The sequence below is a fragment of the Tachysurus fulvidraco genome, chromosome 5 (genome assembly GCF_022655615.1).
Source record: "Tachysurus fulvidraco isolate hzauxx_2018 chromosome 5, HZAU_PFXX_2.0, whole genome shotgun sequence".
NCBI lineage: Eukaryota > Metazoa > Chordata > Actinopteri > Siluriformes > Bagridae > Tachysurus > Tachysurus fulvidraco.
In genome coordinates this window covers 11,808,545-11,833,343 of record NC_062522.1, presented here as the reverse complement: position 1 = coordinate 11,833,343, position 24,799 = coordinate 11,808,545, and the positions used below count along the sequence as shown (strand labels likewise).

Below are 24,799 nucleotides of genomic sequence, written 5' to 3'. Positions count from 1 at the left end.
GTCTAGTCTAATTTAAGTACTTCACCTGTTCAGTCTATGACGTCTCCTACCTTACCAAAAGGAATGGCTTTAAAACGTACCTGGTATGTGAACACTCCATGGTGAGATGTGTTAATAAATAATGTGTTTTCTACATTCCCTACTACTCGAGCTAGAAAAACCACATCAAACGAGGTGTTCCCTCCTGGTGGAATTATCTGGGGCACACACACACACACACACACACACACACACACGTCACATATTAGGTTACAAAGCAGTGTTTCTGAATCCAGTACAAAAACAACTGCATTAGTCATACATATCTACATTTTTCCAATAAGGTAATTACATATTACTGAACAATAAATCTGAATAACAAGGAGAATGAAAAATGTTATTTTAAGCCTTCTTACTCATTTCAGAACTGTGTAATGCATTCATGAGGAATGATTGAGGGAGCTATATAAACCAAGCTTTGTAGGGTGGTACACTGATGAAACTGACTTGAGACCAGTTCAAAAATTCATCACACAAAATTATAAGTAGAATAAGAAACCTTACGTTTAACAATTCTTTTATAATCAATAAAATATAACCGGTATTCTTAAGTTGCTGCTTATGCTCTGATGCAGCATTAAAGGTGTTGCTAAGGCTCATTACTGTGCTCCAGTTTTCAACCCACATTTGTTTTAAGGTTGATATTTGGTACAGATGACCCATACTTCCCTTCCTAGTACTGAGAAGACCTCAGTACTAGCTGGAATTCTAGATTGCATAAACAAACTTTTTAATCCTCAGCACTGACAATTAAGGATCACGAGGGTTCAAAACAGTTCTTCAATAGTTGTATTTATAGTAGACAACCTCTGGTTAGGTTTAACGTGAGCTGTATGGGTTACGGAGTAGCAGTGTGATTTAATTATGCAAGTGTCAGGAACAGGTGGGATGCGTTTAATTTACAACCGTCTGGAGAGTGTGAGGTACACGGTCACACACAGAACACTTAAATTTGACCCTGAGACTTTAATGAGCTCAGTGATATGACATAACTGCATCATTCATAGATCAAATGACAAAAATAGTTGACGCTAAGATTCTAGTGAAGTTTAAAAACAACTCTGTGTGTGTAGGTTTTATATCCACACAACATCACATGGAATTTTCTCTAGACAGACAAAGCCACTGTGTGGGTGAGCTAAAGAGGAAGCAGACATACATTTGCGTCCGTTTGTCCGTCCCCATTTTAAGTTTCAAATAGGAAGTCAAAGTTAACCCGTTTGCTGACAAAACCTTGCATCAGATCTTCGCTGTTGTGCGAGAGACGCATTTTTAATGAACATAATCCAAGCATACTTACCCTGCTCTGAAAAAATGATGCATGAAAATGCGCTGTTGTTGCTGATATTGATATTAAACTAATTTCTTCTGAACTTGGATTGTGTAAGTAAACTTTTTCCATTTTTGGCATCCCAACTGGCCTAAGGAGGAAAGAAAACAAAAAAATAAATCAAACACCATCATCCATATGAAAAGAAATTAGTCTCCAAGAGTCACCAATAGACATGCAAGGCATTTCTGCTTTAATGTGTAAGAAAATAAAATCTAAAGCTAATCAATATGACACAGTCTATACTCGTCTGCCTGTTCAGTACACAGGCTTCCGTTCTGAAGGGGGTTCGTTCTTCAGGACACTTATCAGTATGTGCTACAACATAGTGTTGTTGTTTTTTTTATATCAGGACTGGCACACAATGTTACAGAATTCAAAAGCAAAACACACTAGTAATAAATTAAAAATATAAAAAAAATACGCAAACAAAAAAAAAGAACACAAATATCAGCAGTGTCATTAGGGAAGGCAGACGAAATGATCAAATGTAGACAAATGACTGAGATTTATGATGGCTCTGAGTAATCCAAGTGATGCATGAGAATGCCTTGTTGCTGCAAGGCTGTTTTAGAAACAGACAGAATTGCTCAACACTGTGCAGCAGTGTCTTACAAGCTACGAGATAAGATTAGTGTTTGGGGGGAGGAGAGAGAGGCAACACAAAAACAGAGTGAGGTAAAGATATGCTTTAGCTAGTGAAGTTTTTTGTAACAATACATGAGATGTTTTTTTTTTTTTAAACAGTCATATTAAATGAATGCTATGTTTGAGATTTAAATCTACCATAGCATGGAGTAACAGCACACATTTAGATCATTCATTCAGCCGGTCAGTGACATTTGTGACCAAGTGAAATCATTTCTTTATTGATTTATTACTTGCTTCAATTAGTAACAATGTCTGAAACACAAACAAGTCCAAATTAAAGAAAACATTTCAGTAATAATCATTGAAACAGATTCGACAGTATTGTTAATTATGGTATAATTAAAAGTTTAAAGGCACTAAATACGTTTGCCAGTTAAAAAGGTTAAACCAGTTAAAAAGAAACAAATTAATTGAAGGCTTGAACATGAACATAGTCGCAAACATTTGTTACTTAGTCTCAAAATGCAAGGCTGAATGCTTGGAATGAAACACGTATGAAAGTAAAAATGCTCAAAACTTGTAATGTTTTCTTTTAAAAATTCCACATGGATGCCACAAAATTTCAGTTCGTTAGAAAAACAAAACAAACTCTCCATTTTCACATTCAGTGAGTGATAATGAGGAATGAAGCAGAAGCACTACTGAAACAGAGTCGCAAAGACTTTATGTAAAAAAAGAGGAAGTGGCTTCTTCTGGCAGCCACAAATGGTTTTGCTCAACAAGGGCAGAAGAGAAGAGAAGACAAACAAAATAGACAATGTGTAGCAGTCCCAAGAGAACTTCTTGGATTTCACTGCAAGTGAATCTTTCAACTAAAAAGGATGAAAAACAAAATAAAAAAAAAAAAAGTCCTCTGTCTAAAATGTAATTAGGCTTCGATCAAGGATAGCTACACAGCCAAACAGACTCAGTTTGTAGATTATCTAAATACATTTATAGCATTTAGCAGACACGTGTATACAGAGCAAACTTTTGCTCTGTACATTTATTTCATTTATTTAACTTTTCTCTCATTTTATACAACTGAGCAGTTGAGTATTAAGGGCCTTACTCAAGGGCCCAACAGAGACAGCTTGGTGGTCCAAAAATCTGAAATCTTAGCCTTCTGACCAGCCGTTTATCGCCTTAACCACCGAGCTGCCACTGCCCATAAATACTGGTTAACGTGTATTGATAGCAAGCGGCTATGCCAGAATGCTTAAAAACTAAAATTTCCCAACAGAACAAAATTTAACTTAATCAGTGATTATTTGCTATCAAATCACTAACTTTAATCGTTAAGAATGTCTCTAAGGTTGTTTTTGCAACAATGAGAGATTAAGTATAATGTATACAAGTGGGTGTGGCGTTAACTTGCATAAGTCTGTCAGCTCAGGATACTAAATATAGTTGAGATGAGATAACTTAAAGATGTCATCATTGAATTGAGCCACTCAAAAGCCTGTCAATCTGCTGGCTTTGAATGAAGTCACGTGAAAACAGTTTTTTTTTATGGCTGTATGTGATGTTTATACATTACATTATATTATATTAAATCACATTATATTATATTAGTATATAAATAAATGCCATTTTCTTTCACACAATAAGTGTTTGTGTACTTTTTACATTTTTCTCTTTTCATTTTTTCTTTTCTCACTTTTGTCAGAAAGCTAGAACATCGGGTTGAAATACTAAACCTAGTTTTAAAAAATTCATAGAACAGAAAAAGTCAAAATTCCACCAAGGTATGGGGTTTTCCCCAAGCCACTACATGTGTGCGTGTGCGTGTGCACGTGTGTGTGTGTATATATGTGTGTGTGTGTGTAAGTAAAGTGACAAAGAAGACAGAAAAAAAACAAGAACCTCTGAATGTGTGCTACTTACTGTTCATGAAAGTCCAGCATTGGGGGCTCAAAGTGTATTGGCCTGCTGTTCCCCCTGTGCGAAGATGCACTATGGAGAACGGAAACAGTGTGTAAGACAAAGAACAAAAAACCACACAAACAGCAACACAAAAGTCAGACTCTCTAATTCTGAGGTAGATGCACAAAAGCTCAATCAGTTTGTGAAGTATAACTGATCATGAGGTGAGGACTTTCTTTAGAAACTAAAGACTAATATAAACCAGCCCAATGCTACACAAACTTATAGCATCATTCACAAAACCATCATTTTCTAAATAACATTCATGCTTAGATAAACCCCATCGCAAATTCGGGCTTATTATTGGCCAAATTACAGACAACACATTCATATCTGTCATCACTTTCATGATATTTTAAGCTGATTGTGTGACAGCTTAATACATGAATACAGCTGAATACCTTCACAGCATTTAGGCTGGATTTTTTTTTAGCTATATCCTCTTACATTTTGTTGCTTGTAGGCACAATAAAAAAAAAACACACATTCCATCAACTAATGTCACACACTGATACCTAAATCTACACGCAGTCTTTGTAAACCAGTGCTTCCAGCATAAGAATTAGTTTCAGGTGTAAAAATCTCTAAACACCTAAAACTTGTGCCAATTTTCCACACTGCTATTATTGTGTTTAGCAGGAAGGGCTGCAGAGATGCAAATGAGGATTCAATCACGTGACTCGCATGTTACTGAATACTGTTTACACATGCTTACTTTCTGTCTGAGTCATCTTCTAATCATGCTAGAAAACCCACCCTGCTTAACAGGTGGACCGCAGGCCAAAGTCTGGTGGTTATAAACAGACTACAAGAACGATGCCAATATTTCATAACAATAATAACATAACAGAAATAAATAACTGGAGATAAATACTCTCCAGCTACATATTGTAGCATGCAGTAGCATCAGTTTTAATTTAATTATCAACAACAACACATAATTGTACATAGATTTGACTCTATTCTACTGATCAGGAGCATGGTGGATCAAGAGCATGTTTTTCTGGAAGGTAGTAGGAAAACTACACAAACACAGGAACACCATATGAAACCCCATACAGTGAGCCAAGCTAAGGATCAAACCTGCGAGCTGTGAGCTATTGAGCATGTGTTCAGCTGATTAAAACAATGAACAAACAAAAGCCCAATGTAATCAGGGAGCAAAGAATCTGCACACTGAGGCTTTGCAACGTTTATATCGAACCAGCCTAATGGCCAGTTATGGGTGTCGTGGTCGAGATGCAATGATTTAAATAAGTTATGACTGTTCTAGGAAAGAGTTCTGGGAATCTAGTCCTTACATTACATTTACTGCATATGGCAACTCATAAAAATACAGCCCTTTGAAAACATCTGTGTTGGATGTAGAAACACAAGACAAATTTGGTAAAAAAGTTGGGGGTAAGACTGTCACAATTCTGACAATCCAAACAACGGAGTGTAGGCAGAACTAGCTACCACTAAGATTTTACAGCTTTTATGTCTTTGCTGTGATGGTATAACTTCATAATTTACAGCAGATGCAATGATTAGTTCAAGTTCCCTGAAACAATTTCATAACATTCAATCAGAGCTCTAACAGGGTCAGAACAACCTGCACTTATATACAGAGTTGGACAGGAGATAAAAATTCAGGTTCTGCTTTATCTTTTCAGTAGTACACAAGCTTCAGGGATTTAGCAAAATCACTCATGCTACTCTGTATACAATAAGAGAACATACAGTACATGACAAATTTATTGTATTTCCAATTTTGCTTATTTTATATAGCAGAAACTTTATATAGTACTTCTCCCTGAGATAACATTCATTTCCCCCAATGACTAAAGTAATGGGGAACAGAGTCTGTTGGCTTTGAAACTTTTCTAAGTATAACTGAAAGTGAAGCAAAACTATCCAAGAAACTTTAATCGCAAAGTGAATAAAAACTGCAATTATTCATTAAACTAGCGTTCACCAGTATACACAAATTAGTAAATTTAAAGACAAGAGGTTAGGGGGTTATCAGTGATATAGATTTTCCCAAATAAAACCAATTTCTAAAAATGCATAAATCATTTTCTTTTTCATAAAAGAAGACAGTGTGGTAAGTCTAAATGCTGGAGGAAACCCAGAGACACAGACAGACATACACTGTGTGCTGAGTTGGTCTAGCCATTGGCTCATTGCTTGGAAAAGAGCTAAAAGGACATCAAGCAGCTTTAAATGTGTACACATCCAATCAGTGTGTGTGGTAACACAAGTGCACACAAGAATTATCAACTGCAATAAACTTTCCAGTATCAGAGGACACAAAGATCAGGACATGTCGAGAATACATCCCAAAACAACAACAACAACATCCCACCTTAAACACTGTACTATTACAAACAGCGTCAATCCAAGGACGATACAAGGTTTGTATTTTGCATTATATGAATCTTTATATTATTCTTTATTTTAAACTTTTGTTTTATGTTTACAGTATGTTTTGTAAAGCTGCTTTGAGACAATGTCATTGTTTAAAGCACTACACAAATAAATTTGAATTGACTGAATTGACTGGTCTTCCTAAGTAGCAAGATTTTTCATTTAACCAATCGCAAGACATCACGCTATGTGATGCTTATAATGTATAAACAGCGGAAACATTCTATTGGTTTTACACCTGTGTGCCACGTGCAATCTTGCTGAGGGTGTGTGCTTCGATACTAAAAAGATCAAAATCAGTGTGCATGCACATGTAGACACACACACACACTTCGCCAATAAGGAGTGGCCGATGCAAACGTGTAGGGTAGGTCAGCTGTAGCACTGAGCTGGAGCGCTCTGATTGGTCGAGCATGTAAATAGGCTGTCAGAAACCTAAAAGTTGCTCTACTGGATTGAAGAATCCAAAGCGAGTCTAAAAAGGGAGCGGCCTTTTCTAAAATGTCCACAAAAAACACAGAGCTAACAAAACAATGATAATAAAAAAATTTTGTTTTACCACAATATCTGTTACTGCAGCTATACATCTGTGCTATAATGTGCGATTTGGTGTATGCACATATAATATTTCATGTAATAATAATAATAATAATAATAATAATAATAATAATAATAATAATAATAATAATAATAATAATAATCTACTATAGTGAAACAATTTGCTGATTTATTGACTTACTTTGTAGATCTTGGAATTTACACAAAACTTATCTGACAAAACTGGTACAGTAAACAATAATAATTTAAAAATATATATAAAAAGTGTGTCCCAGAACATCATAATGCCTCAGCCTTTTGTTTGGTAGCATGTATGACAACAGAAAACATGATGCTGTCATGTTACACTGTTATAATAAATGGTGAGCAAATAATATAATGTTGATTACAAATATTTTGAATATATTAAATACCCCAAAATCCCCCCCACACTCCCAATACCAATAAACAGCCATGCAAATGTTTATAAAAACACCTTTTTTAAATTTTTTTTATTAACGATCCAACAGCCCCACCTACGTTGACTTGCAAGGCTGAGGGTCACGAGTTCCCAGGTAAAAGTAAACATAGAAAAATAAATAAATGCACTCATGTGTCTTTTCCCATTTGGAGAAGCGGCATTTTCAGCAGTGGATCAATTCTATTCATTCAATTATCGGATTAGTTAGTTAGTTAGTTGCTATAATCTAATGTCAGCTACAGCTACCTAGGCTATCTTCATGGCAAGAACGGTTAATAAGAACTAAAATAACCTAAAATCACGAATAATTAAATATAGACAAGGATAAACAACTTAAATGAAATTTTCTACATTAATACATGATGGAAACTCTAAAACTTTTTCTGATGAAACCTTCTAATATAGCTCTTTAAACGAATTGGCCTCATAAAATAACCTTCTGTGGACATTATGCGCAGGACAGTCCAACAAAATATGCTTGACAGTAAGGGAAATGCTGCAGTACAAGCACTGGATGGGGTCTTCTCCTTTCAGCAAGTAATCATGTGTCAGCCTTGTATGCCCGATTCTACATCTGGTTAAGATCTGATCGAATCTTGATTTCATAGGTATTAGAGATCTGTTAGCAATTTCAGGGTGTATTTCAAACAGTTTGTTATTCGACCATGTATTCCATTCCTCTTGCCACTTATTTAGTACATAGCCATTCAATTATGGGATTAACTAATTTAGTTTGCTTTACTCTAAATGCATACTAATTATAAGGACTGATTGTTTAGGGGGAATTTTTCCATCTCATCTGAGATGATTTGGCTTTGATTTGGCATGAAGATTCATGCTTATCTATAAGCAAGTAAATCATCAACACTGCAATTAGACACAAGGTCCAAAGATGAATCGAATAATAAAAATACAGGTCATTGAAAAATGACCTCCACATTAGATATGCAAGCGTGTGCACGCACACAGGCTTTACCTTTTTTGATGATATGAACTAAGGTCAATGTCAGACTCTGCCTGTAAAAAAAAAAAAGAAACAAAAGGAAGGTTAGGTTTCCCAAATTCCATTGATTTACACCATTTACTTCTTGAAATTATGTTTACTCTAATCAAAATGGTTCTCTGGAACATTTAAAAACAAAGTTATGGAAAAAGAGGTAGCATAAAAATTAACCGGCTTAAGAGGAACATGCAGACAAAAAAAAATTAAGACGAAGAGCAACATTTCCCGTCTTTCAGTCTGATGTGCAAGCGGCCTGTCGTGTCTGAGTACAAGTAATTACTCACACATGTGTATAAACTGATCTAGTAATGGTAGAATTTCAAGTGTGGTAGCCAGATTTCTTTTTGCTAGTCACTGAAACAAAAGTAAAAAGGGTAAAGCAAACATTTTGATATTTAAATGTGTCCTACACATCTGAACATGGCCCAGAATGGAAAAGTGAAAAGTTTGCCCTTCACAGACTCACCCTTGATCCAAAATTGAACCTGAACACTATAGTCATGTGCCTAAAAACCTCTGCTGTAATCCTGAAGCCTGTCCTGTGATCATCCCAGGACTTATATGATCCCTTGGGTTCATACGCTTATACTGAACATCCTTTTGGTCTTTTACCTTCAATAGATATATACTGTTGTATAGCTATATCTAAAGTCACAAAAATGAGAAAGGAGTTCCCTTTTGAGTCTTTTCTTCTCAAGGTTTCATACACATGTTCCCTCAGGGAGTTTTTTCCTTGCCACTGTCACTGGCTTGCTTATTAGGGATCTGAACCTATATCAGATTACCAGAAAAGCTGTCTAATGTTAAAACTGCTATATAAATATCAGGACAGAGAGATTTTGTTTTGAATATCTCAGACATGTAACCTGTGATTTTCACCTGTGTTTTAATACTGCCATTCTACTTATGTATGTCTCTTTGTTTTCATTGACTCGAAGTCACACGCACTTGCATGTCACGCAAGCAAGCATGCATGCAACTACCCACACACACACACGGTGTGTGCGCGTAGACTGTGAAAAAGGGTTAGAACATGTGGAGAAAATGTTCTTAGTTTAGGTCAGCATGCACTTGCACACTGAATTATGAAATTGAATTTTCTGGTGCAATTGTGTAAAAAGAGTGATCTCATGTTGTACATTTGTGCTTCCCGCATTTGTAAAAACTATTTGCTCACTTACTTGCTCAAAAATAGACTTTTTGGGGAATTTCTTTTCCATAATGATGCAATAAAAAATGCTAGCATGACAAAAGGGAAGCAGCTGAATCGAGAAAAACAAAAGTGAACCATCAAAGTAAAAATGAATAATCTTTAACGCTTACCTGCAGGAAAGCTCCATCCCCAAAATGCAGTACCTCCAGGATTTTGTTTGACTGGATGAAAGCTGTAGAAAGACAAAGAGCAAATATGTCATGAGGTTTATAGGGATCAGCAAACAATACAACACACAACCTTAAGATTGTTAAGGCTCTGTTTCTGAAAGCATGACATTTGTACGCTATTAACCCAAAGGCAACACAAATGACTATAGAAAGTAGAGACTGTTAGAGACATTATCTTGACATTCGATCATTATCATCCTTCTGTCTAATTAATCACCCAAGGCAACTAAATCACAAAGATCAGAGTGGGTTCCTTAAAACTGAACATGGTTTTCTATCAAACACTTTAATTTTTTTAATCTATCAGGACAATAACAATGAAAAAAAAAAGATAAGAAGAAGTCAAGTCTTTTCTAAGTTTGTCATCTTTACAGGCATTTCACAAATTTGTCTTCAGAATGTAAAAACTAGCATTAATGAATACAGCCTTAATCATTTTGGATTGTGAGAACTCTTGTGATATCAATGGTGATAAGGAAAGACCCGCCCACCCATCTATCTATCTACCCATCCATCTTTTGTAATGCTTATCCTACACAGGGTCATGGGGAACCTGAAATTTTTCGTGGGCCTATCGTGGGCACATTCACACACACACACACACACCCAACCACATAAACACGCTGTTATAACCATTCACACACTTTGGACAATTTAGAGATGCCAGCACATAACACACATCTCTGAAATGCGACCAGAGTTCCTAGAGGAAACCCATGAAGCACAGGGGGATAAAATCAAACTCCATACACACAGGGTGAGAGAAGAATCGAACCTCCAACCCCAAAGATGGAAGTAGCTTAACCACTGAACCTTCATGTCCCCATCAAGGGCTATATTTTAATTTTTATTTCAACTGTTAAAATGACACTAAACTGTATTTGATAGTACAGAATTAATCCGCTTCACTTGTATTGAACCTTCGACCAGCACTAAATAACATCCTAACAGCTATCTAGGACTAACAAATCGTTAAGATGCAGTAATCCAGTACAGTAACTTCCACTTCTCCCTATACCTGTATGGCTTTATGATGCTCAGTTTACTAAACCTTTTGGAAAAAAGTCAGTCAGAGACTTTACCTTCAGCGGCAGGTTATTCATTATTCACAAACCATACATAACCTGTTCAAATGCTGCACACACAACACAAAGTTGCAGATAATATACTGCAGGCATTTGTCTCTAGAATCCAGACGAATGTTACCATGATGACAGTCGATCGATCGACAGTTAAATACTAACTAGCACCCTGAACAAAAATAGTCAATCAACACGGATGAGAGAATAACACATATCAGTGGTTCAGTTACACTCTGAGAGGCTTTTTGCCGTAATGGATCGAGTCTACTTGTTTCCTTCGACATTTGCGTCACTGCAAATCAATACAAAGTTCTTCAGAATGACTTCCTTTTCCTATGATAATACATTTCTGTCCTGTTTAGAGTGCTCTCCTTCAGGATGACTCTATCCCAATCACAGGGAACAAAGGCTTCCTGAATGTTTTGTTGGTACAGTAACTCATGCTATGGCCTTCACACTCACACCGTCATCAAAACAACAATGAAGGAAATCTCAATTCTCTCTATAACAGTCCAATCTTATGATTTACCAGTAATGACAACAACAACGTCAATAAATCCTCAATCTGATGCACTGTCACACTTCTTGCCCAATTAAATGAAATTCCATGAAACTTGTCGATATCCCAAGATCTAGCCAAGCCAATTAGTTTATGGAGCACAGAAAGAGGCACCGAACGAGTCTCCTCTTCTCACTAGGTAGAAAGAAACTAAGGTCATTTTTTATTTAACCGAATATAAATCACTATGCAATCAGGCGCATGATTGGCAGAATAACTTTCGGTGCAGTTTCGTTCTAGAACGCTCGACGTGCATTTACAACGTCACATATTAAACCAAACCAACGTCTCGATAGACTACTTAGTTCTCATATTCAGCATCATATCGATGTCCTGCTGATGCTATTATTAACCAGATGAGTGGTGTAACTTTAGTAAAGCATGGAGTGGCAGAGACAGATCATAATGAGCTCCACACTAACATAGCTTACCGATCCTCATGTGTACACATGTATCTGAGAAAAGAAAACTTGCACACAGATGTATAAGACCAGAGAACGGAATTAACACATCGCATTAAAACATCAGAACAGTTTAAACCAAATTTCTAAATCGTTCCCTGTATATGAGTAATGCTGTACATTTACAATTATTTTACATGTGCAGCTTAGGAAATGTTTTTAATAAACTGCAATCCTTGAGCAACTGCAGAAGCTACCATTTTATTATTCCAGGCATAGAGCGCTGTCTGTAATTTATTTTTTATTTTAGTTTTTTTTTTTTTGCTTCTTGTTTAATTGATGTTGCTTCTAATTAAGATACAATAAATGTCAACAATAATAAGGCAAGGAAATATAGCTGAAATACAAATGCTAACAAAAACAAACTTTGCCATTGCTTTGAATATTTTATTCTTCTGTATAACTGAAATATACGTTTGTTATTATTTCATTTTCATCCACCCATTTTCAATATTTTAATGGCCACAACTTAAAGGGAAATGCTGAGAAATATCCAGACTTGTCTCATTTTGTCTATTTTCTATATAAAATACATAATAAGTAAAAAAAATTAAATATTTAAAACTTGTATTTCTGAAAGACCATTTCAAGTAAGCATGTGGTAATCATTTTAGGTTTTAATTATTTTGACTTTTGGACATATTTCCCTCCTAAATAACAAAGCACTGCTATACAGATGCACATGTAAGCAGCATAACACCATGCCATGAAAACATACGCTTCTGTTTCTCAGCCCTGTACTCAGGTCAAACAAAGACTGTTGATGCTGTACATATCCAAAATCTATTAGCAAATAGGCTTAAGCAGTCATTTCATTAGTAATAAGAGCTAAATATTTACTAACACTTTGTCACATGGCCCTTTCATACAAAAATTATTTGACTAATAAGGGAACTGCCTGGATATTAACTAATAGTTGCTTTTTAAAATGATCTCATGCAATCAGCAGGTCTAACCACACAACTTATAAAACAACCTAGTACAATAGGGAGAATATGAGCTAGTCAATAACTTCTTGTGTTAGTTCAAACATTGCTGTTTTGTACTCGATGGAGTGTTGGAACTTTCGATCGTTCATCTTTAATAATTGCTCCGTTCTGAGTCAACATCTCAATGGATTCAGAGCCGGAGAGTAAAGCAGGGTTAAGAAAAATAGGGCAAAATTAGCAACAATATTACATGAATGACAAAAGCGTGTCCCAGTAAACTAAGGAGTTGACTGAATGTTAAAGTTTCAGAATATTTCATCGTCATGCATGATTCACATTGAGCTCGGAGACATCGGGAGAATAGCAAGTAAGTAAAGGTACTGGGTCTCTCTCTCTCTCCAATACCCTGAGATAGAGGGATGAAATAGGACTTACTTTTTTATTAACAAATGAATAGTAAGCACTTTGGACCTTTACATCTCGGTTTATGTTAATTTTTTCAATAAGAGACAAACAATTTAAGCAGTGACATGACACCGATTTGAAAATTCTATAAAGACAGAGCTAAAGTGAGAATGTCAGGAACCCATGGAAGGAAATTCCAAAAAACTTCGAGCCAAACAATCCCAGTAATAAACAGACATCCAAGTTGCTTAACAGCGAGCAAGTCCGACCCTGAGCCGTGATTATGTCTTCAGTATTTGTAGGCACAGCTTCAACATGTGTCATGACATACTTTACAGAGATAAAAGAAACTGTTGCCTGAGAAAAATACATTTGCAAACACAACCTCAACAGATATTACTAATAAAAGAATCTACTGGAAAGATCACATCTGGGAACTGATTACTCATACATAACACAGGCATTGGATACATGTATTGGAAATGTCGGCAGTTTCTTTTTTAAAATTTGTTCAGATGTGGTATAGAGGATGCACTTCACTACAGCCTTTGCTTTGGTTTCCTGTCACAATGGCGTCTCAGGTCCAAAACGTTACCACGAAAAGTCGAGACAATGAGTCATGATCGCTTGCAGAGATCATGTGCCATAGCAGAGGCTTTTTTTTTTTCAGTGATACTTGGTGAAAGAGAGAGAACTAGGTGCTGTTAGGTGGACAAAACCAACAAAAGGCTCCTGTTAAAAATGATTTATGTATTTATTTATTTTTTAGTCGACTTCCTCTCTCTTTTCATGCCTCAGCTAAAGAACAGGCTTAATAAACAAGCAACAGCAGGAAGATCACAAAATCCAAACACATTATTACTGTTTTTTTGTTTTGTTTTTTTAATTTGAGCCTGAGTTCAACCGTAGTCAGTATTTAATGACAAAACTGATATAGCATTAAGGCCCAACATTTACATCTACCAAATCTTCTTCACATTTCATGTTACCATATATTTATTTTGACAGTTCATGCAGCTATACTGGTTGCATAAGAGGTCATTTTTATAGAAATTGATTTCTATAGCAATAAAACACTTATTTCAGCTTTAATTCACTACACAAACAAATCTTGTAAAAGCAAAGACATTCCATATCTCCCAGGGATGAATAAACTACGGTCTGAAAGGTTCAACTGAGCCTAAAGGAAACAGTAAAGAACCTTGGGAAAGGATAAGAATTAGAGACATCAGCAACAACTAAAAGCTCAAAGGTGATCACCGATCATTTGAAAGAGTGTTCTCCGGTTAGTTGAAACAAAAATGTAACTTTTATTTCCATAATCATCAGCACTATGTCTGGAAAAAGGGTGAGGCTTTTAATGAGAATAACACAATGCGAACTATGAAGCATGGGGGTGGCAGCATCATGTTGCAGCAAGGTTTTGCTTATAAAGGGACTGGAGCATGATTAAAAAAACAACCAGATAACATCATCTAATTAGCACTTTTAGCACTTGGTTCTTCAAGCAGGATTTTCTAGAAATACTGAAGCAAAACCACTAAACAACAAGTAAAAACCTGGTCACAACTAAGTTTTGCAGAAGGATCCCACCTTAGAAGTGGTAAGAAAATAGGCTTAAAAGTGACAAAGAGAAAGTACTGGACCTGAAGTCCACAGAACATTGTGGACTGAACTGGAAAAGCATGTCTGAGCAAGCAGACTACTCCAGTTCTGTCAGGAGAATGGGGACAATTCCTGAAATTTTGAGTAAAAAAGGTCACAACTGATTTAGTTTTATACTAACAAATGGGTATTTAGTAAATAAAAGCTAAAACAAGAAGGTCTCTTAGTCATTCATTTTAAATGTTAATGAAGTACAACCATAACAGGCTAAAAACGAAGTACAGTAACTCGTCTGGAATGTGTAGAGTTGTAAGAAATTGATTGAGTGTCCTTAAACTAGGCTTTTATAATCATTTGTCCTCAACTGGAATCAAAACTGTATCTATACAAAAGAGAAACACTGATTTAAGTAAGAAACTCAAACTTGGCAACAACAAATAATTTCTGTGGAAATAATTCCTCATAATAGCTGCAGGGATTTATAGGTAGCCCTGCTACGGTTATTACACTATAATTCTTGGAACTGACTGGGTTTATTTCTTAGATTTCACAATCACACGCTTCAAGATAGACACACAACATTCATTTTCAATATGTTGTTGTAATTATATTTGGCTTATAAATGAGAATGGCTATAAAAAATTTTTTTTTTTACTGTTTATATGTAGGTTTTTCACTAATTACAATTTAAACAAAAAAAATGGGGGGAAATATTAAACATTTAAAAATGTTATTACTTTACTGGCTAGCTTTATGTTTCAAGTGAAATATGCAGCATAAGCTGCGTGTATTTTGTGTTTTTAACAGCCAAGACCCATCAGTGAATAGTTTCCTGTAACAACGTACTTCGGCATCTTTAATTCTTTACTTGCATCCTTATCCTTTGTGCTTTATGCACAACAAATGATAGAAGCAAAAGAACAGAGATTAGTGTGGCTCACATTTCCATATTTAACATCATCAGTACTTCCTACTGTTTAGGAGAACGAGCCTGGCTGGAGCATGTGCTTATTTAACCAGTGGATAAGCAAAGTAAATGAAGTATTCAGATTGCACCCGACATCGAGATTGTTACAAAAACAGCAGAATGTTTGTCATTTATGAAGACTTCTGCAATCATTTCAGGAGTTTTGTTTTTTATATGGATAAACTTTAACCACATTCTATACGCTATGTACTCTACTGACTGGTGTATATATTTTCGAAGGGTGGTATGGTGTTAGATTCTGCCCCCCCCCAACCGGACGTTTCCCGAATCGATGGCAAATTTTAAAAACACATGTTTTGCGCTTAAATGCAATAAAATGTTGAAAATCGTCAGCACCTGTTAGTTCAGCCCCGTTACATTTTGAGTGCATGAAGTGGCAAAATTCCACATTTGATTATTTATTTATTTTTGGAACAAGTGCATCATCTGGATAATTCTTTCACTTTTTGTTGAGATTTTCAGTGCAAACACACTACTATTTATACTACACAATGATGCAGAACAGTAAATACGTATGCTTGATTCCGTCAGGCTAATTGATTTGGGATGTTTTCACACAATCTTGACTTCCATGTTTGGTTGTATCTATTTGTCTATAATGAAATATTAAACTACACCACACCACATTAACAAAATGCAAACACAATGCTTGGCACTGAAAAAACTTTTCAATACTATTCAAATGAATTAAATGATGGACTGTCAAATTCATGAAACATTTGTTTCCGACCACGGAATTAATCATGAACTTTCGCATCGATAATGCCGACAGCCTTGACTAACCACTGCAGGCTTTCTGCCAAATGCATGATGGACTTGTGTCCGATCGAGGACGCATTTCCACCTCACACGCAGCATTCTCAAAATAACCCACCGCTTCCCTGGGCAGAATAAAGCACTAACTGGAGATGAATGAATGTGTAATTCGAGGACTAGAGTCTACACAGTGTAAGCAGCAAGAACTGCTAAAGTTCAGTTTGAACATGTGTGTGTGTGTGTGTGTGTGTGTGTGTGTGTGTGTGTGTTGGAGGAATTTTAAATATGTTTCAGTCAAACCTCTAAGTAGCTTGTATTTCATTTATTTTTAATTGTTTATTTAAGAATAGAATGATGTTGAATGCAAACGAAGGTAAACGTTTACATTTCTTAAACATGATATAATAAAAACAAAGGCCATGATTTATTCCACAAGAAGAATATGCGAATATCACCACCAGCTCTCTTATTCTGCAGCACAGATCTGTGCACGTTTTTGAGGCTTTGCTTGCACTAAAGCGCTTCGGTCAGCAACTCATCACACTCGTTCTCTGTCTGCCTGAAATCAATTTCTAACGCCCACAAAATGCAAGGCTGCTATAGTCAGCTGTGAAAGTGTCTAAATGCACTGGAAGGTTACTGCTAGAAAGAGACAATATATTAGGTAATTTATTACAATTCAATTCAACACTTGCACTAAAGTTTTAAAGCCTTTCTGTTAGGTTTGATATGGACAAGTGATGCTTCAGAATACAGAGGATTAGATGTGCTGTCAGGCTATGGCAGGAAGTCAGAAAGAAGCAGAAGTGTGAAAAAAAAAAAACGAGAAAAAACAAAAACTTTGATCTTTTTTTGTGAATAGATCACAAAAAACAATAAAACACCATGAATCTTGAACTTGCAAAAGAAACATGAATTAAAAGAGGATATTTTTGTAGTCGCCCTTCATGCCTGCTGTTTATGACCAGAAGGATGGATTTATATTGCATCAGTGTTCACACAATGCCAGTGTACATACAAACAGATCAATTACAAATGTTTGTTTAAAGGCAAAAAAGCCACTGTGGAGACTGAGTCAAGAATGTGAGCTCAGAATCGGCAGGTGAAAAATCAGGTGACTTTGGGCGCGTCAGCCTTTTAAACAGTGGAGCAGCAGAGATGGTGTGTGAGGTTTAGATTCAGTGCTCTTTACAAGCTTTTACTATGCTATATAGAGCTGTACTTAAAACTATATAATCAGATATAAATCACTAAAATCGGGTGCATTTCTAACCTGATTTCAATTCCCCCGGCAATTTCACAACCACCTTAACAAATTTCAGCCAACTACTTTTCAAGAGCTTTAGTAAAAGTTCTCATTAAACAGGAGTGCTTAGGGATTTTGAATGTTTTGATTTCCTGAGACTTTAACACACAAATCTTTAGAGCTTACACAAAATAGTGAAACATACAGTGAGCAACAGTCCTGCAGGTAGTTTATGAGAGAGATCATAGGAGAAGAGTTTGACTGGCTTTGAGCTACCAGGAAGGCTACAATAACTCAAATTAGCACTGTTTAGTGATGTGATGAGCAGAAAAGCAGCTCAAAGAGCACAACACGTCAAACTTTGAGGTGGATAGACTACAACAGGTGAAGAGCACGCCACTCCTGACAGCTAAGAGTAATCCGAGGCCATCCTGGGCACAGACTAAACCCAAACTGGCCAGCTGAAGAATGTAAAAAACTCACAGGGTCGTTGTATATCCACAAAGTCTGGTGTTTGATGTGGACATTAACTGCAGCTCTTGAGCTGTATCTGTAGCTGTAGTTTCCAAGCTATCGGCTATGCGCCGTGACACCGATGTACCGTCGTTCCTATTAAAGTGGGCACATAGTGCATGCATGGACATAGACTTGGCTTGAATGCTGGGGGTGCTGAAGTGTGCAGTTCTTCAGCTTTGTTATATCTTAAGGGTCATTACATAATTTCTAATCAACCTTATCTAGCTTGCTTTATATACATCCACCGATCCATCTGTCTAATCCATATCTATTATCCAAATGCATTTACAATCAAATCATTAAAACAAATTACACAGGGTATAATGAATGTATGCCGTCACTGATTAACAATTACACACATCATTTATGGTAAGATTTAACAAAAAATGCCATAACAGTACAGGCAAAAGAATATCTGAAGATTATTTTTGCAAGTGTTGTATATAGTCAGCTCTACTCTGTAAACAGTGGGAATTAAAAAAGAGAAGATAGGGAAATTTTAGGGAGTTTAGTTGCCTAGTATCTATTTGACGACGTTAACACTGGATGTGTTCTGTTGAAGCTTTACAACACCTCAAAACACCTTGATGACAGCTATTGCAATAAAATGTAGCTGAAATAACAAGGCCGTCGTTCACTAACTTGTTATATTGAACGTTATGATGAACTGCAACACATTAGCTAGCCAGCTAAAATGCATGGGTGGGGGGGCCATTATCAAATTTATTAGGACAAAATGCTTCAGAAACATTAATAACGTTGCAAAATAAATTCCTTCTACAGTTGAAAATGGTATAAACACTGGGGGTTGTTACTAGTTCTTATTATTGCAGGAGTTTCCTCTACTCATCCCCCCTGCATACTATGTGCCAGACTGCATGTAAAAGTTAGAGTAGAATGCAATGTTCAAAAGAAACACTCGCTTTTGCACAAATTAACTTCAGCAGCTGTGCCAGTGATGTGCTTCAGAGGTAAAAAGGAATAAATCATAAGTTGTGCTTTTACAGGAAAATAATTATCACTGAAGTGGCGCAATGCAGCCCAGCTCAAAGCAGAGCCAGACTTTCCTGTAAGAGCACAGTTTGAACTCTTTTATTCTCACACAAAAATTTTGCAAGGACACTACAAACCTCTTATACATTTAAAGTTATATTTAATGTTGTGGCACTGCCCAGGAAACAAATTAGTGCATGTTATTACTTGCATTATAACATCTATAAACAGTTGTTGCTTCACCAGCTTCCCTTCCCAACCCATCTTATTGGTAATTAGAGAAAAGAAAACCCCAGCTCATCAGGTAAATGAGAAACTGTGCGAGAAAGTTCTCGTTCCTTTCCTATTTCTTTTGCACCATGGCAGAGAACTTCTTCCATAAATGTACAATTTCCCTACAGACACATCGACCTGACACTAAGTGGTGTGGTGACAGAAAGTTAATCAACTAAGCAATCAGACCTGAGACATCAAGAACGTTGAGATAAAAAGACATCATGTACAAAACAAACCAATATCAGCGACAGAAGAGGAAGGTGTGATAGAAATGTAAGAGTTTCTTCATAACGTATGCAAATCCAGCCTCGAAACAATTTAAATGCCCCAGGGCAGCGCAGTCAATATATTTAAGCTGATGTCTAATACAGGTGCAAGTTAAACCCAGAGATGATGTGCACACAAGGTATCTAATTAAAAGATCTAACCAATGAGAGATATCAACTGGATTCATCTCCCAGACTGATGCAGCAGATGCCTGTTTTCAGCAGTTTTCACCACTCTGCCGCTGTGGTTATGACATGTAATCCTTTTGGCTTGCTATACACCTGTCTGAGTAAAAGAGTAATGATGGAAGTCTTATGAAGCAGATCACCATGTTGTGAGAGCTGCAGGCAAAGATCACATGTCCTTGTTGATTTACAGCACAGAGAATTCAACATGTACGTTTGATCCAGTGGAAAAAAATGCCAGGACTGGCTCAAGTTTTACTAATATTTTGGATTCTCGTAATAGAGACTCACAGTTTTGCATGCACACAAACACACGAGATTTTGATACATCCTTGAAATTGCTAAAAATAGCTGTGGGACCTGCTTATGCAGTTTTGTGATTCATCGAAATAAAATGAGGTAATGTTATGTGAAGCATCCAATACTGCCTCAAACAGCCTCAACAGGATGTTTTATTAACAGCAGTATAAACTTTAACCACTTCCACATTCTAAAGAAACTATGCAGAACATTCCCAATAAAATAAAAGCAGGAAGCAATTTTATGGGATAAACATAAAAAAACGGGGTAACACTGAAGTCTCTGGGAATGTGATGCATTTTGCAATTTCATCAAAACGTTAACGCTCTTGTTGTGTCCCCAGAACATACAATGAAATTCAGATGCAATACAACAGGTACCGAGAATTCAGACGTACTGATCGCAGCAGTCAGACGACAAATACAGGTACTCAGTGAAGCTCACATGCTGTTATTTACCCCTGGATGTCCTAATCAAAATTTCTGTCAACGAATGCAATTAGCTCCAGACTATAGGGACGGTTGCCTTGAGAGATGGGAGTTGATATTTCTGTTGTGTCAGAACACGGCTAGATACAAGCTTTCTGAGCTCAGGCAAGCAGGATAATACCTATATTACATTTCACCTGAACAACAGCAACATGTATGAGCTTGCAGACAACAAAGACAGAAGCGTACTGCTTAGTTGAAGATAAACAATAAAGCTTGGACACAAACTCAAAAATTCTGTATTGTTACCAATATTGACATTCTACTTTTTATAAATTTTCATTTTTAAATGAAATACATGCCAATTTAAATTGTTCAGTACAATCCAGTGACTTGTATATAGTGAAAGAGGACAGATTCAAACTCCATGCTTTCAAATAAATCTTTTTTTCCCCGTCTGCGTTTGAAATGGACGGATTCTGTGTTTATTTCTACAAACGATTATTATAAAACTGCATTTGCACACGAATTCGGTTCGATCTCGTTCATCTACACGACTTATTGATAAATATACTTTTTTTAAAAAAAAATCCACACACCACCAGCACATCTCTCATTATTAAACCCGCCATATCTTCACAGGAAGCAACACGACACACAGGCTCAACTTTTGTCCAATCCCTCTGGCTGAATCCCAATTGTTTTATATACACCTTAGTGCAGTTATGTAAATAGCAGGGAGTCGTTTGGGATGCAAACCGCTCAGTGACCTGCTGCTTTTCTTGGCTAACTGGGTTGACATGACATGTCAGAGCTGACACATACACACAGGCCTGCAGTGCGCCTCACACACTGTTTATCTAACAAGCTAGCAGAGTTTAGCAGAACAACTTCCCTGGTCTAAAAATGCTTTCCACTTACAACCGGCAAAACAGAACATTTTTACAAACAAGACTATCTCCCAATGCTAACTGCTAGGTGTCTGAGATAGCTTCCAGTCTCTGCGTTACTCAAGAAACTCTTACTTCGACTAACTTCTATATAGCCAGAAAATGCCTCATTATAACGGTTTAAATATGAAGCGTCTTAAAAACAGAAGGTCAACAAAAAAAAACCCTAACACCACAGTTAGCTCAGGCGAGGCTGCTAGCTTGTTGGCTAGTTAGCATTAGCTAGCCAGTATGAGCTGGCAGTGTACACTTAGCGACGTGAATATGAGTCATTTTATGTCATGTATGATAAAACTGACGTTACTTAGACGACACTTGACTACTAATGTATATTTCAGACCTGTACACGTTCAGCTAACACGCTACGGCTAAAATGTCATCTTACAATTTAACATGCTAATGTGTGCTAGCATGCAGTTAAATAGCCATCCAGCTACACTGACAGAGGTTCAACAGATATCGGAAAACGAACCCCACAGGCCCCTCACACTCACACACACACACACACACACACACACACACACACACACACACACACACACTCTCTCTCTCTCTCTCTCTCTCTCTCTCTCTCTCTCTCTCACACACACACACACACACACTCTCTCTCACTCTCTCTCTCTAAACACACACACAAATACATACAAACAGATAGTTACCTTGCTTGTTGGCTTGTGCCATGTGTATTACTGCAATAAATAAAACCCGCAGGATGCAGCCGATGCATGATGTTAGTGAGTATTTAGTTCTTGGTAGATGGGACAAACTCTGTGTTCTTTCTTCACTCGCCATGCTGCTATTTCGCTATCAGTTTCCCTGTGTGTGTGTTTAAAACTACAGCCCTTGTGTGCATGCGGATATAAACAGCGCTGAGGGCTTCTCCACAGCGCCCCCTCCCGGAATCCAGTGGCATCGTTGATTTCTAGGTCTGGTGTTAGAGCCTGTATTCTAAATTGCTTTGCAGTAGGCGTACAAGTCAGTACATAGGCTGTATGTATAGTGCCATTACAAGTCAGTACATAGGCTGTGTAGTGCCATTACAAGTCAGTACATAGGCTGTATGTATAGTGCCATTACAAGTCAGTACATAGGCTGTATGTATAGTGCCATTACAAGTCAGTACATAGGCTGTATGTATAGTGCCATTACAAGTCAGTACATAGGCTGTATGTATAGTGCCATTACAAGTCAGTACATAGGCTGTGTAGTGCCATTACAAGTCAGTACATAGGCTGTATGTATAGTGCCATTACAAGTCAGTACATAGGCTGTATGTATAGTGCCATTACAAGTCAGTACATAGGCTGTATGTATAGTGTCATTACAAGTCAGTACATAGGCTGTGTAGTGCCATTACAAGTCAGTACATAGGCTGTGTAGTGCCATTACAAGTCAGTACATAGGCTGTATGTATAGTGCCATTACAAGTCAGTACATAGGCTGTATGTATAGTGCCATTACAAGTCAGTACATAGGCTGTATAGCACCATTACAGGTCAGTACATAGGCTGTGTAGTGCCATTACAAGTCAGAACATAGGCTTTATAGTGCCATTGCAAGTCAGGACATAGGCTGTATAGTGCCATTACAAGTCAGTTCATAGGCTGTATAGCGCCATTACAAATCAGTACATAGGCTGTATAGTGCCATTACAGGTCAGTACATAGGCTGTATAGCACCATTACAAGTCAGTACATAGGCTGTATAGCACCATTACTTTATACCTTTTATATCTAGTGCTTAGATAGCCACAATAATAGATAGCTACTATACTGTTTCTAAATGAAGGTTGCTATTGTGTATTTTTTTAAAATGTTTTCTTATGTCCATCTATCTATCTATCTATCTATCTATCTATCTATCTATCTATCTATCTATCTATCTATCTATCTATCTATCTATCTATCTATCTATCTATCTATCTATCTTTCTTTGTTCAGTCAGTCAGCCATTCATCATTAATAACCACTTTAAGCTTTAAGTTGTGAGGTTGGAGCACATGTTGGACGAGACACTTGTCCATCACAGGTATCCTACACACATAAACATACAACACAGGAAACCAAAAAAATATTCTGAAAAAGCCAAGCAGAGATATAGAGAATGTGCCACACTCCTCAAACAGTAGCCAAAGGATGCTTACTTGCTTATTTGTTTGTTTGTTTATACCCTATAGCTGATTTGTTCTGCATGCAAACCAACCCCAGGGATTTTTGTGTTTATTGAAGCCCTATTATAGGCTATGCCTACGTGGCATCTTTGCTTCATTCTGCCCAAAATGTAACATCACATTTCCTGTTGAGTCTGAGTGTAACTGCACGTAGGCATCTTATCTGTAATCAGCACACTTAACGGTTGGAAGTAATGGGATCCTTGGGAACAGAGAACAGCAGCTTCAGCATGTTCTAAAATGAGAGTTAAATAATTAGGCAGCAAGTGTTGCTACAAAAGACAATAATGACAATGAAAATTAGAATTAATAAATAAATTTTTAAATAAATAAAATAAATTATTCAGCTTTTGCTGGACAGTAACGGATTTCTCATTCTTGGTATGTGTTAACTGAAAGTGCAGCCAAGCACAATAAAAATTGTTCTTGTTAAAATGGATTTTTAAAAACCTAGTACAGTGAATTTTAAAATATCTTTGTATATCTATATTCTATACAGAGACATAGAAGCATTGTATACACACACACACACACACACACACACACACACACACACACACACACACACACACACACACACACTCACACTCGGTAATACCTAGAGACAATTTTATCTTTATCTTTATATTTTATCTTAAACAATTTACTTTCTGTCGCATTTTTGAGATGTGGGAGAGGCTGGAGAAGAAGAGAACCAGGAGAAAACCCAAGTGTATACTGGGAAAACATGTGAAACTCCACACAGAGTGTCAACTGAGCTCAGGATAGAACCTGGGACCTTGTGAGGTGGCAATGATTTTCTGTGTCACTACACTTGCAAGAATATTCATCTATCCAACCAAAGTCTGTACCGCTTGTTCTACACAGGCTTGCAGGGCATCTGATGTCCGCAAGTTGGGCCCCGCAAATTATGCAAGGCCCTGCCTCCTCCTGCCTCATTTTACA

The 24,799-nt window shown here is 36.8% G+C and overlaps 1 protein-coding gene across 2 annotated transcripts in view; it reads right to left on the bottom strand.

Annotated features, from left to right (window-relative positions):
* Positions 1-22,542, bottom strand: part of tmem131 (transmembrane protein 131) — a 39,372-nt gene extending 16,830 nt beyond the window's left edge. Inside the window, exons 1-6 of one of the 2 annotated variants that reach the window (XM_047813616.1) lie at positions 22,344-22,542; positions 9,679-9,740; positions 8,329-8,369; positions 3,887-3,955; positions 1,340-1,460; positions 81-197 (exon numbers count right to left, since the gene is read on the bottom strand). In XM_047813616.1, the coding sequence (XP_047669572.1) occupies positions 81-197; positions 1,340-1,460; positions 3,887-3,955; positions 8,329-8,369; positions 9,679-9,740; positions 22,344-22,476 (543 nt within the window). In that variant the 5' untranslated portion in view covers positions 22,477-22,542. The remainder of the gene's footprint in view (positions 1-80; positions 198-1,339; positions 1,461-3,886; positions 3,956-8,328; positions 8,370-9,678; positions 9,741-22,343) is intronic. The other variant, XM_047813615.1, reaches the window with a different exon arrangement.
* Positions 22,543-24,799: the final 2,257 nt, after the last annotated feature.